The 14440-nt window shown below is 51.9% G+C and overlaps 6 protein-coding genes across 6 annotated transcripts; 4 read left to right on the forward strand and 2 right to left on the reverse strand.

Moving 5' to 3' along the window:
• Positions 1 to 506: 506 nt before the first annotated feature.
• Positions 507 to 1181, forward strand: AKAW2_40034S (uncharacterized protein; the record flags this gene model as incomplete). The annotated part of the gene is made up of 1 exon (XM_041688319.1): positions 507 to 1181. One exon carries the CDS (start codon positions 507 to 509, stop codon positions 1179 to 1181), a length of 675 nt encoding a protein of 224 aa, XP_041542116.1.
• A 308-nt stretch (positions 1182 to 1489) lies between these two features.
• On the reverse strand, positions 1490 to 3223 carry AKAW2_40033A (uncharacterized protein; the record flags this gene model as incomplete). The annotated part of the gene is made up of 1 exon (XM_041688320.1): positions 1490 to 3223. The coding sequence occupies one exon, from the start codon at positions 3221 to 3223 to the stop codon at positions 1490 to 1492; it is 1734 nt and encodes a 577-aa protein (XP_041542117.1).
• A 1802-nt stretch (positions 3224 to 5025) lies between these two features.
• AKAW2_40035S (uncharacterized protein) lies at positions 5026 to 9372 on the forward strand (the record flags this gene model as incomplete). The annotated part of the gene is made up of 4 exons (XM_041688321.1): positions 5026 to 6308; positions 6372 to 7304; positions 7368 to 7891; positions 7952 to 9372. The coding sequence occupies 4 exons, from the start codon at positions 5026 to 5028 to the stop codon at positions 9370 to 9372; spliced, it is 4161 nt and encodes a 1386-aa protein (XP_041542118.1).
• A 159-nt stretch (positions 9373 to 9531) lies between these two features.
• On the reverse strand, positions 9532 to 10969 carry AKAW2_40036A (NAD(P)/FAD-dependent oxidoreductase; the record flags this gene model as incomplete). Its single annotated transcript, XM_041688322.1, has 2 exons — positions 9532 to 10383; positions 10433 to 10969. 2 exons carry the CDS (start codon positions 10967 to 10969, stop codon positions 9532 to 9534), a joined length of 1389 nt encoding a protein of 462 aa, XP_041542119.1.
• A 423-nt stretch (positions 10970 to 11392) lies between these two features.
• AKAW2_40037S (aromatic amino acid and leucine permease) lies at positions 11393 to 12892 on the forward strand (the record flags this gene model as incomplete). Its single annotated transcript, XM_041688325.1, has 1 exon — positions 11393 to 12892. The coding sequence occupies one exon, from the start codon at positions 11393 to 11395 to the stop codon at positions 12890 to 12892; it is 1500 nt and encodes a 499-aa protein (XP_041542120.1).
• A 558-nt stretch (positions 12893 to 13450) lies between these two features.
• Positions 13451 to 14389, forward strand: AKAW2_40038S (putative 2-haloalkanoic acid dehalogenase; the record flags this gene model as incomplete). Its single annotated transcript, XM_041688326.1, has 1 exon — positions 13451 to 14389. The coding sequence occupies one exon, from the start codon at positions 13451 to 13453 to the stop codon at positions 14387 to 14389; it is 939 nt and encodes a 312-aa protein (XP_041542121.1).
• Positions 14390 to 14440: the final 51 nt, after the last annotated feature.

Below are 14440 nucleotides of genomic sequence, written 5' to 3' on the forward strand. Positions count from 1 at the left end.
TCCACGTTCTTAGGGAGCGGCGCTAGCAGTTAGCTGTCCCATTACACATTATATATAATGATACTGGCAATTGAAAGGGACTGCAATGTCTCACTATAAACTTAAGTAGCAGTAAGAATCTCAGGCGTTTCTATCTATTTTGTTTTTCTTCCCTTACAATCCTGGACATTCCCTCAGGTGATTTTGGATTGACTGGATGGAATGTATGGTTCAATTACAATCCTGGCAGATCTTTTACGCGCCCATCCTACCTGCAGCTGTAGCCTTGCAAACCGCGCCCGCATTGTGGGACTAAAGCGCGGGTCATTCGCAGGGCTGGGGGCCATATCCACCAATGTAGGAACGAAAATGACATGCTGATCTTAAGTGCACAAGGCTGAATACCGGTGATTCCGTAGGCTTAGATTTTTCTTACTTTCTGCCGACGGTGCTGACTCTTCCAACCATTCGCTTGTACTTTCTTGCTTGCCATCTCAGCTAACTTCACTCTCTGCATCAATCTCATAATGAACTCGCCTTCTGCAGGTGATGGAGTGACTATTGCTCTCATCCTAACAACGAGTTCGTCGACTCTGTCGCTTTCCTCTTCCCACTCTCTAGAGGTGTTTGTCTGCGCCCGCATCATCCATTCCACGTGCCCGGGTCGATCAGTCACCATCGCCGCCGACCGGTCGGTGTTTGCAGGCGAGGGTTTAGAAATCGGCGTTTTTGGGCTTGGTGCCGTCTCCAGGCAGGATCCATCGCGAGTCATCGATTTTGGAATTATTAGACCGCGCTATCGTGACGACTTTGAAGGGCCAAGCTTGTCTGAAAGAGGGTACCGCCTCCTTACCATCCCAGCTGATGGTACGGGCATCGTGGTACCTTATGAAATATCATTTGATCGGCTATTCAAACATTCTACACTTCGTCCGGAAGATATTACACCCGGGGAAGAGTTCGAGATTAAAGTCAACCATGGTCGATGTGAGGTTCTATGGTGGTGCTGGGGTGATGTAGAAGGAGAAATCAAAGGGAAGAACCTGCACACATGGTCTCAGGGAGGGAATTATTTGTGCTCGCTTGATGACCGACCCAGTGAGAAAGAGATCAGGGAAAAGGGCTATATTCTGGGAGGGGATGTGGACAAGTTCAAAGTAGAGGACCAAACAGGACCAATTGCTATCAGGATGATCCCCTAGTTTCGGTAGCATCCAATGCAATCTTCATCGTGAAGCACGCACTCAAACATTTGCTGGAATGATCTCTGAATACATTTTCCCTCGTCGGAAGGGATAATGTCGAGGATTTTTGTTTGGTCAGAGGGCAGTCGACGGCTAGAATCAACTATAGCGCTGGACAACGAGCGTAGATGGCAGGTGCAAACACTGGTTTGATATGAACGCCGATTGATAACTAGTCTACTAGATGAGGCATACATGGAAAAATAATCATAAGGTCTTTCAGTGCGCTATAGGATGCTGCTCAAAGGACAGATGTTGGCTCCAGGTCAAAGCTGCAATCCCTCGGCTACGCAGTCAAGCACCTTCGCGCGAAAATCCAGAGAAAGTTCCGGATCACTCCCCTTGCGAAAGTCGCCACTAAGGCAGGCCACAACTGCAGAGGCATAAGCGCTACCCATCTCCTTGGGTAGGTCACGTTGGGCCAGCGATGTTAACGCAGCACGAACGTCGCGACCTTTAGGTAGTTTGCGAGTACGCTGGCCCTCTTTAATGCGTGTTTCGAAGAGGCGAGACACTGTCTTCCACAACCCAATCTCCAACAGAACCACGCCTAACGCATATATATCATGGAGCCGGGAATATGGTCGGTTGGGGTCGCCCTGACGGTCGGGGTGGCGGTAAAGGTTAGGTTCAATTTCGAAATCACTACGCATATCAGTCGCCCCTTCGACTGGGCGAGCATAGCCCCAGTCGCTGAGAAATGCGAGAAGGCGCGGTTTTCGTAGTCCGCCTTTGCTGGACGTCGCGGTTGTAGTGAGGGTCAGTTTGGACATAAGCTCAACGCCATTGTCTTGCGTCTGCTCAAATAAAAGAATACCTCGACTCCAAATGTTCTTGTGCAACCAGAGCGAACCGTGGACGTTGAGAATGGTTAGTGCGAGGCAGTGTGCGATGGCGAAGCGATCCTCAAGCGATGGCTTTGTGGGCCGCTTGGTCTGAGGATCTACTTGGTTTATCAAGCTGTGCAAGGTCGTCAGGTTGTTCTGCACTGGCATCGAATTATTGTCAGTATCGTGAAGTGGGAGTCGGTACGCAAAGACGGTCCGCTCCTTCTCTGCATCATCCTTGTATCCCAGGCACTGGAGGGAGTAGATCGTTGGTTGTGACACCTCAGCAGTCTCTTTCCCCTCGGAAAACGTGGCATTCTGGAGGAGCCAAGCCAGGTCCCGCAGTGGTGCCTTCAGTTCTGCGATCTCTTCTTCATCAAGATCATCATATCGCAGACGACGGTCATAGGGGCGAAATTCCAGGACTACCGGAGTTGATTGATCCTGATGAGTCCACGTACCCAAGTGAAATCCATCCGATGAGCTGTTGGACTCAGTAATGGTACCCTCGAGTTCTTGAAAATCAGCTGGTGCATGAAGAAATGCTAGTTGCTGTCGTTTGACCACCTCTTCTAGTCCAGTTCCTTGCACTTCGGTCGCTGCTGGCGGCGACTTCGCTGCGGAGCCATCCGTCAGGGTGTACAAGGCCTCCTGGGAGAAGTGCTGCATCAGGTCTCGCAGACTGTCTGTCCATTCTTTGTATTCGGCCAAGACACCCAGTAGTTTCTTCTTATCGAAGAGCGCCCAGTCGTATCCTTTCAGCTTGATTTCCTTGGCTTTGGCCTTAGTCCGATCGAGGAACGACTGTTTCCATTTTCCTCCCTTCGGCAGGGCATCGTCGCCGTGGTCTAGTGCTGCAGTCGAAGCATCCAAGATCTCATACTCTTTCACCAGAGCGCGATATTCAACCAACACGCGACCCATCTTCAGCAAGAGGTTACATATTGTCTCTCCGACCCAGTCGGGAAGCTGTCCTGGGAGCAGAAGACCGCGCTTTTTATCCAAGAACCGACGCTGGAAGAACTCCAACGATGTCAACTGCAGGTCCAATCGAAGCTGAATGGCGGCCCGATCATCGTCATAGGCTTTGACGTCTGAAATGACGCCCTTGATGAAGATGGTCACTTGGATGACTTGCTGGACTGCAGTGACTGCGGTACCATAGACATCCATTTTGGCCAGCCTCGTATGATATGTCAGCGTTTACCTAAAGAGATAGCAGATCAGCAAGGCAACTGGCAAGTATTAATATGCGGGCTGCCGCCAGAGCCACCACGTAGGGGCCCGAGACGAGTCATGTCGGCGGGTCTGACAGGTGTCCTAGCGCTGACGTGAGGAACCCCTGCGTCCCAGCTATACTGGAAACAGGTATCTCCTAGCTTGGAAAGGGGAATGTTAGGAGGATCATGAGGTACTATCCTCGTATTCAAATGGAGACGGGGAAAAACCTGATACAACAACCATGAACCCTTCTATAATCGTAACCTTTTTACCCTATCGGGTGCCGCTGCTCCCGCCAACCAAATATTTATCATTTTCGGTGACGATTCTGCTTTTTCGACGCTAGATTCAAATGGTTAGTGAGCAGAACCGTTATCCGGGTTAAACAAAATCGTGATGTTGAGTAAGTTTATTGATCATTTTTGACAGCTGCAGAACTCCCAGGCAATGGTATTAGTGCCTGAGTTTCCATTCCCTTGCCATTCATTACCCGACCGATAAAAATACTAGGGTTCGTTGGAGCCGCTGATTGTCATTGGTTGTGGGATCTGTTTCCCCCCACAATGGGTTGTTTAATTGGCCTCGGGATAGGAAAGTGCGGCCCGAGTAATAAACGAGCAGCGTGCTCCTTGGGCTTCGTCTGTGATATGGCTTGAAAAGGTGTTACCATTGACAGCCTAATACCTTGTTGTTCCTTCTCTCTCTTTTGCCGTTACTCCCTGCTTTCCCGGCGGCTGTCCTTCATTTGTGTTGATCTAAGTGCGCAAAACAAGTCAATCACCGCGATCAATTCTCCACATCTTTTCCAATCGCCAATATCACCACTATGGCCTGAATCGAAAACCCCGAAATCCTTCTTCTCTCTCTCGCATATCAAGACTTCCTCGATGGCACCTATTCCAGACTCTTAAGCAGGCTCCTGTAAGTGGCCACCGTCAAGCGCGCAAATGTAAATTCAGGGAATTCTTCGGAGTTTTGGTCTTCCCTGGAGTTATGGCGATTGTCATCGCACAACATTCCAACTCAATCTCTCCGGTCTCTTGCCTGACAACGTTGAGCCATTTTCATTGCCTAAGCCGTATAGCATGAAGGTGCTTCATGTCAAGTACGCTCCATCCGAGGACAAGCTCTATATTCCGACTGAGGGTGCGGTAAGGCAAAGTCTAGTTTGGGCTCCAACTTTTGTGGATCGGACTCAAGCTGCTGTGGTAGAGGCAAGGCTCGGACAGGGGTCTATCTATTACTGTGGAGATATGAACGGGGAGGATGGATCAAACCAGCTGACGTTGTCCCTTTGCGGGTTCAAGGGAGAGTGTGCGCCCATGTGAAGAATGATTCGGATGGTTAGCGGGAACACTTACGCCAGGTATCTACACGCATCCGCTACTATGCTTAAATCTTAGGGAAAGGAAAGGTAAAGTGGCTGGACAACAGAAGAGAAGAAAAACATCACGATACAAGTCGAATCAACAGTACCACAAAGCAGTAAATCAAACAAGTTGAACCCGATCCAGCAATTAAAATGAAAAAAGGATAATATCTAGACTATAGCTCGTGACCTCGCAGCGAATAACTTCACTTTGCCACAGCCACTGCCTCGTATGAGTGGGGATAGCGTCAGCGCTAGCGGTAGTGCGAGTGACAAGTGCGATGCACACGGCAAGGAAGGGAAGTTCATCCCGCTCTCATCAACAGTTCATCCTGGAAACGGAGGAGGACTCGTCTTTTAGCTCAACCATACTTTCGTTCACGCTATGGATTTACTCGACGATGATGGCGCTGCACTACTGCAGGAGGCTCTCGATACCCTCGACGAAGATGGCATCAATGAAACGGACCCGTTCGATCTGGATTTCGATGATAGCGGAGCCAGTATTTCTCCCGACGACCTCCTCGACAACACATCCGAGCCCCCAGATCTCGACCCGCTCAGCTTGGTTGACGGCGAAGAATCCCATGATGGAAACAGTTTATCATCCACCGATCTCCTAGAGGAAAGAGTCACAGCAGTGCGGAATGGGGAGGATGCTCTGATGACCTCGGTGTCCGACTTTACCAGCATCCTGTCGCGAACCGGTATCCATGGACCTCGTCATCTGCAAACCTACAATCTCAAGCGCCGCGCAGTCAAGATTGGCAGTGGCGGACAGTTTACAGTATACAAGGAGATCCCCGGCCGGTTCTTTGGCAACGAAGGCTTGGTGATCAAACGTGTCAAAGTGTTTCTATCCCGTGAAGGAAACTCCAGCTTTGCCTCCGGCTCAGACTATCGTCAACGACTACGGTCTTTGGAGCTGGAAGTACTCGCTTTATCGAACCCCTACCTACGAAACCACCGCAACATTGCCAAACTCGTCGCCTGGGGATACGATTACCCTTATCCCGATACTCCAGTGCCAGTATTGTTCGTGGAGGAGGCGCTGATGACGCTTACCGACCTTCTCAAGATTGACAACGAGAGGTTACTTGGGTCGCAACCCCAGGATGTTAGGCATCAATTATTGCTAGATGTAGTCTCAGGTCTCGAGGCGCTGCACCGGCTGCATATCGTTCATGGAGACGTCAAACCAGACAACATCTTGATCTACAAAGATTCTGCAGGGAATGAGAAAGTCCCGCTGTGCGCCAAGATCAGCGACTTTGGGGTCTGCGTCGACTTAGAGTCCCCTGAAGACAAGCTCACTATTGATAGTTACTATGGAACCGAGGACTGGCGGGCGCCTGAAGCTAGCGATTACGCCAGGTGGCAGGGTGACGCTTTCAACCCAGACGTTATGTTCCGCTTCGATTCCTACAGCTTGGGATTGCTCATTCTATCCACCTTCATCAATCGTGGTGAGCCAGTCAAATTGAAGATGTCTGGAGAAGAGCCAGTCGAGGTTGCACTTTTCATGCTGAGAGAAGATGCGACCATCACTGGTCCACTTCGTATGCAAATAGGCAAAGCTCTCCGACAGCTGCTGGCAACGGATCCTTGGAAACGCAGTCTGGCAAGTCCTGAACTGCTGAAGCTGGATACACCTGCATTTTCATCCTGGTAACTTTAGATACCATTCACTATCTGACATATATTCGAGGCTGTTGACTGACGCACCCCAAGGCTTGCCGTGGCACAGGACACTCGGAGGGTCGCTGCTAATGTCGGCATCATCGACCCGGCGCACAACCAAGGGCCCAGATTTTGGTACCGATTGGATCCCTCCCTCCTTGCAGAGCTGGAGCAGCAGTTTGCTGAATCCCGGAACGACCTGTCTTTGCGACATGCCGGTGACGTTCTGCTGGGTATGGCCCAGTGCATCACCGGAGCGAAGCCGTCGTACCTTAATCGCCTGCTTACCTACATCACCGAGGCGGCCCGAAGTGGCTATTCGCCAGCTCGAGCAGTGTATGCGCAGCTCATGCATGCCCATGGCCAGACACCGGCTTTCGATGAACAGACACTGGATAAATGGTTGCTTCAAGCCGTGGCTGAAGGATATCTCTTTGCGTCACCCTCATCGAGGGTCACAGAGGAGCAGCTGCAGACTGCAAAGCAAGCGTTTCGAGATGCAGGTGGCTTTTGTACAGATTCCTTCACCCGTAAACCTGCCATCTTAGCTGTTGCTCGAGATCGAAAACGAGCAGAGGAGTGGCTTACAGCGAACAAGAGGGTCGTTGATATCAATGGCAATACGCTATTGCATGTTGCAGCAGCACTGGGATCTATCGACGTTGTTCAATGGCTAGTTGAAAATGCCAAGATGCCAGTTGACGTGCCGAACGACAATGGCGAAACACCGCTCTACAAGGCCTGTCAAGCTGGGCAGACAAACACGGTCTACTATCTTTTAGACAAGGGTGCAGCTTCCTCCATCACGACCCGAAGAGACAAGCTGACCCCCTTGCACTGGCTAATCACGTTTCCGGGGTGCTCTACGAGGACCGTTGCGACACGTTTTATCCGGGAGGGAGGCGCCGACGTAAATGCTTTGATGGTTCCGGAGAGAACCGAGGAAGGTGCATACGCGGCGCGAAGGAACTTCATGGCTCATTAGTAAGTCCTCATTGGTTACTGTATAACCTTGACATGCCGCGGATACTGACCAAGACGTACAAGCCCTTTCGAGCTACCCATGGGGACACCGTTCCATTGGGCAGCATTCGCTCGTAACATGCCAGCAATGGAGGTCCTGTTAGACCTCGGTGCTGATGTCAATGCCATGTATCATGACTCAGACAATGCGACCACTGCCCTAGGTCTTGCCAGCTGGTACGGAGACATCGAAGTAGTACGATTCCTTCTATCTAAAGGAGCGAACGGCGGAGCAAAGGATGCACGTGGAAGAAACATGCTTCACCTGATGACCTTCCATCAACCAGAGCATCATGGTCCTCTACGGCAGGCATGGCATTACTGGATACGACACGGAAGTTGGGATAGTCATGTCCATCAGATGACAGATCTTGTCGCCGTACTTACTCTGGCGGGCTCCAGTCTCGAAGACCGGGACGAGGTATACCCTCGAACTACGGCTGTCGTGAGAGCGGCAGAAGATGGAGTCTGGAATGGGGGTGCTTTATGCGCTTTGATAAATGCCGGTGCGGATGTTGAAGGTCCTCGAGGAACTTCGAAGGATACTGGTGAGTAATGTTCTGTGCAATATGGAGCACCCTACCTGGACTAATTCTGTTTCGCTCAAGTACTCCATCAATGGGCCAGAATCACAGGCCCACGGCTAGCATATCCCGACTCATACCTCTACGTCTTGCAGAAGATAGTATCAGGAATGGCGTCCTTAGACATCCGCAATGACTTCGTCGAAGAGACGCCTCTTCACCTCTTAGTGACAATTTATCACACCGAGAAAGAATTCCGGTCCGCCTGTGATATTCTTTTTGCCCACGATTCCCCACCCGACGTGAATCTGGGCGATCGACAAGGCCTTACTCCTCTGCTGATAGCCGCGGACACGAACCAAGTCACCCAGGATCCTGAACAACGTTTGTTTTATCTAATCGCCAATGGAGCTGATCTCGGAGCCCGTACCAGAGAGGACAAGGATGTCCTTTGCCTTTTGGCTAACAACAAGACTTTGAGTGACCAGCAGACTCACGATATTATTCATCACTTACTGTCACATCTGGCGAGTCTTGAAGGGTGTAACATCGCACAGGCATACAAGAAGCACTATCTTCCGTACAATGGTGCCATCCTCACCCTCAGCACGGCGGCCATGGCGGGAAGAGTGAAAACCACCACTCTCCTGCTTGATGTCGGTCTCGAGGAGGCCATCAACAGTCTGATAAGCCCGAGAGACCCTACCACCGTTCTGGACAGCGCTATTTCGTCAGCAGAGCGAAGCCGACACATGCATCTCGACCTTCTGGCGGCGTACAGTCCAGGGGCCCCACGAGTTCGTGCGCTCGCGGCCCAGACGGTGTACGACCCGCGTCAAGGACCACCGACGCGCGCTGCCGAGGCTTACACCGAACTACCAGAAGTTATGCGGCTTTTGCGCGCCCGTGGTGCAAAGCGAGCTTGTGAGATAATGCCATCCTCTCATTTCGAAGTGAGTCCGGATCATCCTGATGTCTGGGATATCACCCAGATGTACTGGATCGGGTTCACCCCGGAAACTCAGCCAAATAGAGAACGCTGGGAAATTGTTTATCAGCTTTCACGTCTACCCTCGGTAGGCTGGCAAGAGGCGGTCGTCGATAGTCTCAGAGAGATGTACCAGTTCGACTTGTGGTGGCCAGATCTGGCCATGCTCGAGGCTAGCATTATCCTCGTCAATAAGCGGGCTAGTAATCTTGCTTCCGGTACAGTACCGATGTCGCTCACGTTTCCTTCCGATACAAGTACGGAAGTAGTAGACGCCGAGCTGCTTAGGCAGATGCTTCGGATGCTCATTACGGCAAGACACGACGCGGACGAGACCCAGACAACTGATGAGGTTGGTGATGATTCCACGCCCATGACGAATTGGATCAGGATTCGCGAGGGACGAAAATATGATCGCAGTCCTGCGTCCTCGGGTGAGCAAATACCCGAAGTGGAACTCGTGTGGGGAGACACTGGATTCCGGCTGGGTCAGAAGCGCGTGCGTCATACCAACTAAAAGAAGATAACTATCCGTATGAGTGTGATCTACCTTCTCCTATTCGTCTCGAAGATGAAACTATAAACTCAATAAACTTCCCAGTTGCAGTATGATACAAGGTTGGGCAAATAATCTATGTACGCAAATATATACAGTCAAGAATACTAAGATAATTGCTCATGGCTTTGTCGAGGGAAAGTTGCCGGTGCCCAAAATATCTCCATCGCTCTCCTGTCCGTTCAGGGCGCGGTCGATCCGGAACTGCGTCGTCTTGAACAGTCGAGGCATAGTCGTCTCTTCGAAGGGGATCTTCTCCACTACCATGCGCGCAAGCTCCTGTGCCGATCGCCAAATCACCGGCATGCCGTGGCCATTCAATCCCGCCAGGATGAACTGATCGTCCTTGCCGGGCACAGCTCCAATGTGCGGGTTCGAGTCATACGAGTATCCCATGACACCCGTCCATATTTGATCGACCTTCGCTCCGCTATCCTCCCATCCACGGTACGTCCGTTGCATGTAATCATTATAATAGTCTTTGGCTGAGTCGATGAGGACGGTATCATCGACGTTGTTGTACCATTGCTCCTTGTATGAGCGGAACTTGGCGGCTGCTCCACCGACAACGATGCTGCCATCGGGACGAGGAATCAAGTAGGAAAGGGTGTTGTCTTCGGTGCGGTTGATATAGGAGTTGTTCAATAGTGGTGCGGTTTTCCCCTCTGGTACAGTAATGCGACAACAGATACCCTTGCAGGGCACAATATTCTTCTCGTACTCGGGAAGCAGACCGGCCACGTAAGCATTACTGGCGTGCACAACCGTTCCTGCGTGCATCTTTCCGCGGGACGTTTCAATGGTATAGCCGCCCTCCGGGCCGGGGGTTATCGATGTAGCAGGGGTAAATGTTTGCAGATTGACCTTGCCCGTAGCGAGGACGGATTGGAGAATGTGTAGGATGAATTTGTACGGCCACATGGTGCCCGCCGTGAAGGAGGCGCAGGCTTTGGCACCTTTGACACCACAGATCTGTTTGGTCAGCATCCTCGACTGCATTTGGGGACTGATCAGTACTCACTCCCTCCACGTTCTTTCCAGTGTAAAACACCACATCATTCATATACTCGAGATCCAGGGACTTCATAAGCTCATATGTGCCCTTTGCCTTTTGCGCCGCCTCCTCGTTGCACCAGACATCGATGGATCGCGCAAGCGTAAAGTCGCAGTCAATCTTCTCATCCTCAACGACCTTCTTCAAGGCATGCAGATTGGCAATTTCGAACTCGGCAATTTCTGCGCCAGCGCGAACACCTGCGCGGTCGACGTATGTTGGAATGTGGCCGTAAAAGTCCGGACGGAGATGTCCGCCATTGCGACCCGTCGCACCGGAGCAAGCTCCCCGGGCCTCCAAGATGGTAATGGACTTGACCTTTTCGCCGTGGTCACGCAGCAGATGGTATGCAGTGCTAGCTCCGGCGTAGCCGGCGCCGATGATCACGATGTCCACGTGATCGGGGAGCTGCTCAGTTGAGCGGTGATCATGCAGTTGATGCGGCTCATTCTGCCAGAAACATTCGCCAGGGTTAGGGACGGGGAAACAGCCAGCTGCAACCATGATGAAGGTGTGTACAGTCGCAAAAACGATGAGAGAAGCGGTTGAGAAATGAAAAACTGGAACGCGACCGTGTTTTCTGGGCGGACGATAAGGGAGTCTTATCTGATGCTATCGCATCGTATCTGATTCCACACCGGACCGGACTTTCCTATAGTGGACTAGCGCCAATCTTATCGGTCGCGCCGGGACTATCCCCTTTGGGCAGTTGGGGCCGGTAGGGAGGAATGCACTGGAGGGACAGCGACACGGTGAGGAGCAGGGCTTCACGATGGATCATCCCTGCGCTGGACCAACGAGATTATGGCGATTTGCAATGCGGGGAGCTGGGCATCAGACATATACAAAGTCGCCCAATGCCAATTCCCAGATCGCATTCATAATTCTGGCCCAGGGTAGTTATTTCATACACATCCCGGCCGCATCATGGACGGTTCCTTCAGTTCAGAGAAAAAGACCCCCTACCAGACCGATGAAGAGAATGGGGACCTTGAGGCCGTACCCGGCCACCTCGACGAGGCCCAAGTCTTTCAGCAGGGCCTGCACCAACGACATATTCAGATGATTGCCCTGGCCGGGACAATTGGCACAGGGCTGTTTTTGAGTTCAGGTCGCGCCATTGCTCATGCAGGACCGTTGGGAGGGTTCCTGGCATACAGCATCATGGGGCTGTTAGTGTCCAGTGTGGTGTTTGCGGTGGGAGAGATGGGTGCCTTGGTGCCGTTGGCCGGCGGCGTGATTCGCTACGCAGAGATCTTCGTCGACCCCGCCCTAGCCTTCGCCAACGGATGGAATCAAATATATTCCTACCTCGTTTCGATTCCGTCGGAAATTGTCGCTGCCGCCGTGGTGATTGAATTCTGGACGACCATCAACAATGCCATCTGGATTACTGTTTTCGGATTGTTGATGTTGATCACCGCCCTGGTGTTTGTGCGTGTGTATGGTGAGCTTGAATTCGGCTTCTCCATCCTTAAGATTATGCTTGTGATTGGCATCAATATCATGGCCCTTGTCATTACTTGTGGCGGTGGTCCAAACCATGTCAGTATCGGCTTCCGCTACTGGCGCGACCCGGGTCCATTCGTGCAATATCTAGGTATTGGGGGCTCCTTAGGACGCTTCCTTGGATTCTGGACGGCCCTGAACAGTGCGCTCTACTCCTATTCTGGTATCGAAAACATCACAGTTGCAGCATCCGAAACGAGAAACCCACGCCGATCCATTCCCATGGCCGCTCGTCGCATCTTCGTCCGGATCATACTCTTCTACGTATTGACCATCTTCATGATCGGGCTGGTGGTTCCCTCCGACGACCCCAACCTACTCGGCTCCTCAGGCACAGCCTCGGAATCTCCCTTTGTCATTGCGGCGCGCAATGCCGGTATCAAAGTGGTGCCTTCGATAATCAACGCGGTGGTGCTGACATCGGCTTGGTCGTCTGGGAACTCGAACATGCTGGGAGGATCGCGCGTGATCTATGCCATGGCAGCAGAGGGTCATGCACCGAAAGTCTTCATGCGCATGAACCGGTTCGGCATTCCGTATGTGGCGGTGACACTATTGGGAGTATTCATGGCGCTGGGATATATGACGTTGTCCAGCTCGGCCAGCACGGTTTTCACTTGGCTGCAGGACATCGTGTCTATCTCGACATTAGTCAACTGGGGCATCATTTGTATCGTGTACCTCCGGTTCTACTACGCATGCAAAAAGCAAGGGATTGATCGTCACAAGGAATTGCCGTGGGCGGCGCCCTTCCAGCCATGGAGTACATGGATCACGCTGGTGCTGTTTTGCCTGCTGTTTCTGACGGGCGGGTACGAGACTTTCATTCACGGTCAATGGGATACGGAGACTTTTATCTCGTCGTACTTGAACGTCCCCATTATTTTGTGCTGTATTTTGGGTACAAGTGGTGGATGAAGTCGAAGATCATTCCGCTGGAGGAAGTGCCTGTGCGGCCTTTCATCGAGCATTACCAGAAGAACCCGGAGCCGGAGCCAAAGCCGAAACGGGGGTTACGGCGCTTGAATATTTTGTGGGAGTAATGTATATATAGGTCTTTCTATAATGTTCAATAGCATTGTGTATTAGCCAGCAGTCATTCTCTACCCTTGTCAATTTTCAACATATATATATTCACTGCTGGGAGACTTCCGTCAAGTATACAAGGTACTGGATCCCACATTGCGTTCTAGCAAGCAGCCATTGAGCATCATACTACATAATAAAGTCCCATTGTATGCTAGTCAGCCTAAACTAAGCAATGAAATGTAGTTCCGACATACAACAGGTAGTTCGGTGTATTCTCAATTCAAGTTGGCTATCAAAATGTGGTGTCAGCACGATAACTACGCCGGCTATCAACACGCCTTATCAACACGTTATCAAGTATCAGCGCCTGGTCGCATATCGCCAATTTCCCCTGAATTAACCTGCGCTTAGACCTAATCTAGTCCCCGTCTAGCGCATGTCAGCTGTATGTGCAAATGCGACCGGCCCGGCCTACTGAAATGGGCGAAGCTGGTGCCCCTCGCCCGGTATCGGCGGATACCCACCACATCACAACTACTAGCACTATTTGATGCCACGCAGTTCCCCGCGATAACGCGTCTACCCCTCAATAACCGCGATACCACACAAACCCTTTCTCCCTACCCCCCATTCCTCAATTACTTCTCGCACACACAACACAACATGCCCAACCACGTCGTCTTCGACGTCGTCGGCACCTGCGTGTCCTTCGATGCCTTCTACGCCACCATCGAGCGCACGCTCGGCCCCCAACTCAAGGCGCACAACATCACCGCCCAAACCCTGGGTTTCACATGGATGACCAACGCCGAGCTCCAATTCACCTTCCTCTCCATCTCCGAAAGCTACAAGCCTTACAAAATTGTCATCACCGAACTCTTCTACCAAACCCTCGCCATGATCGGCATCTCCGACCCCCACAGCTTCGCCACCCCCGAACAACGCGACGCCTGCGTAGCCGGATACGCCGCCCTCGAGCTCCGTCCCGGCGCGCGCGAATGCTTCGCCAAGCTCCGCGACGCCGGGTTCACGGTTTGGTGTTTGACGACGGGTGATACGCAGCGGGTGCGCGGATACTTTGAGCGAGCGGGCGTAGATATGCCGTTGGAGAATTTCCTCAGCTGTGATACGGCGGGCGTGGCGAAGCCAGCGTTGGCGGCGTATCGGCCCGCGTGGGAGAGGTTAGGTAATGAGGGTGGGGAGAAGTGGTTTGCCGCGGCGCATTTGTGGGATGTCACTGCTGCTACGAAGGTCGGGTTCCGCGGTGCGTATTGTACGGTTTATGAGAAGGAGGGGGCTTATAAGGTGTTTGATGCGCCGTTGGATGTGGTGTCGGAGTCGTTGCCTGAGATGGCGGAGAAGATTATTGCTGCGTCGAAACAATGAATGGATGGTTTGGAATGAGTATGGTACACGATTATTGTAGTGTAATGTAAG

The sequence above is a fragment of the Aspergillus luchuensis genome, chromosome 4, assembly GCF_016861625.1.
Source record: "Aspergillus luchuensis IFO 4308 DNA, chromosome 4, nearly complete sequence".
In the NCBI taxonomy this organism is placed as follows: domain Eukaryota; kingdom Fungi; phylum Ascomycota; class Eurotiomycetes; order Eurotiales; family Aspergillaceae; genus Aspergillus; species Aspergillus luchuensis.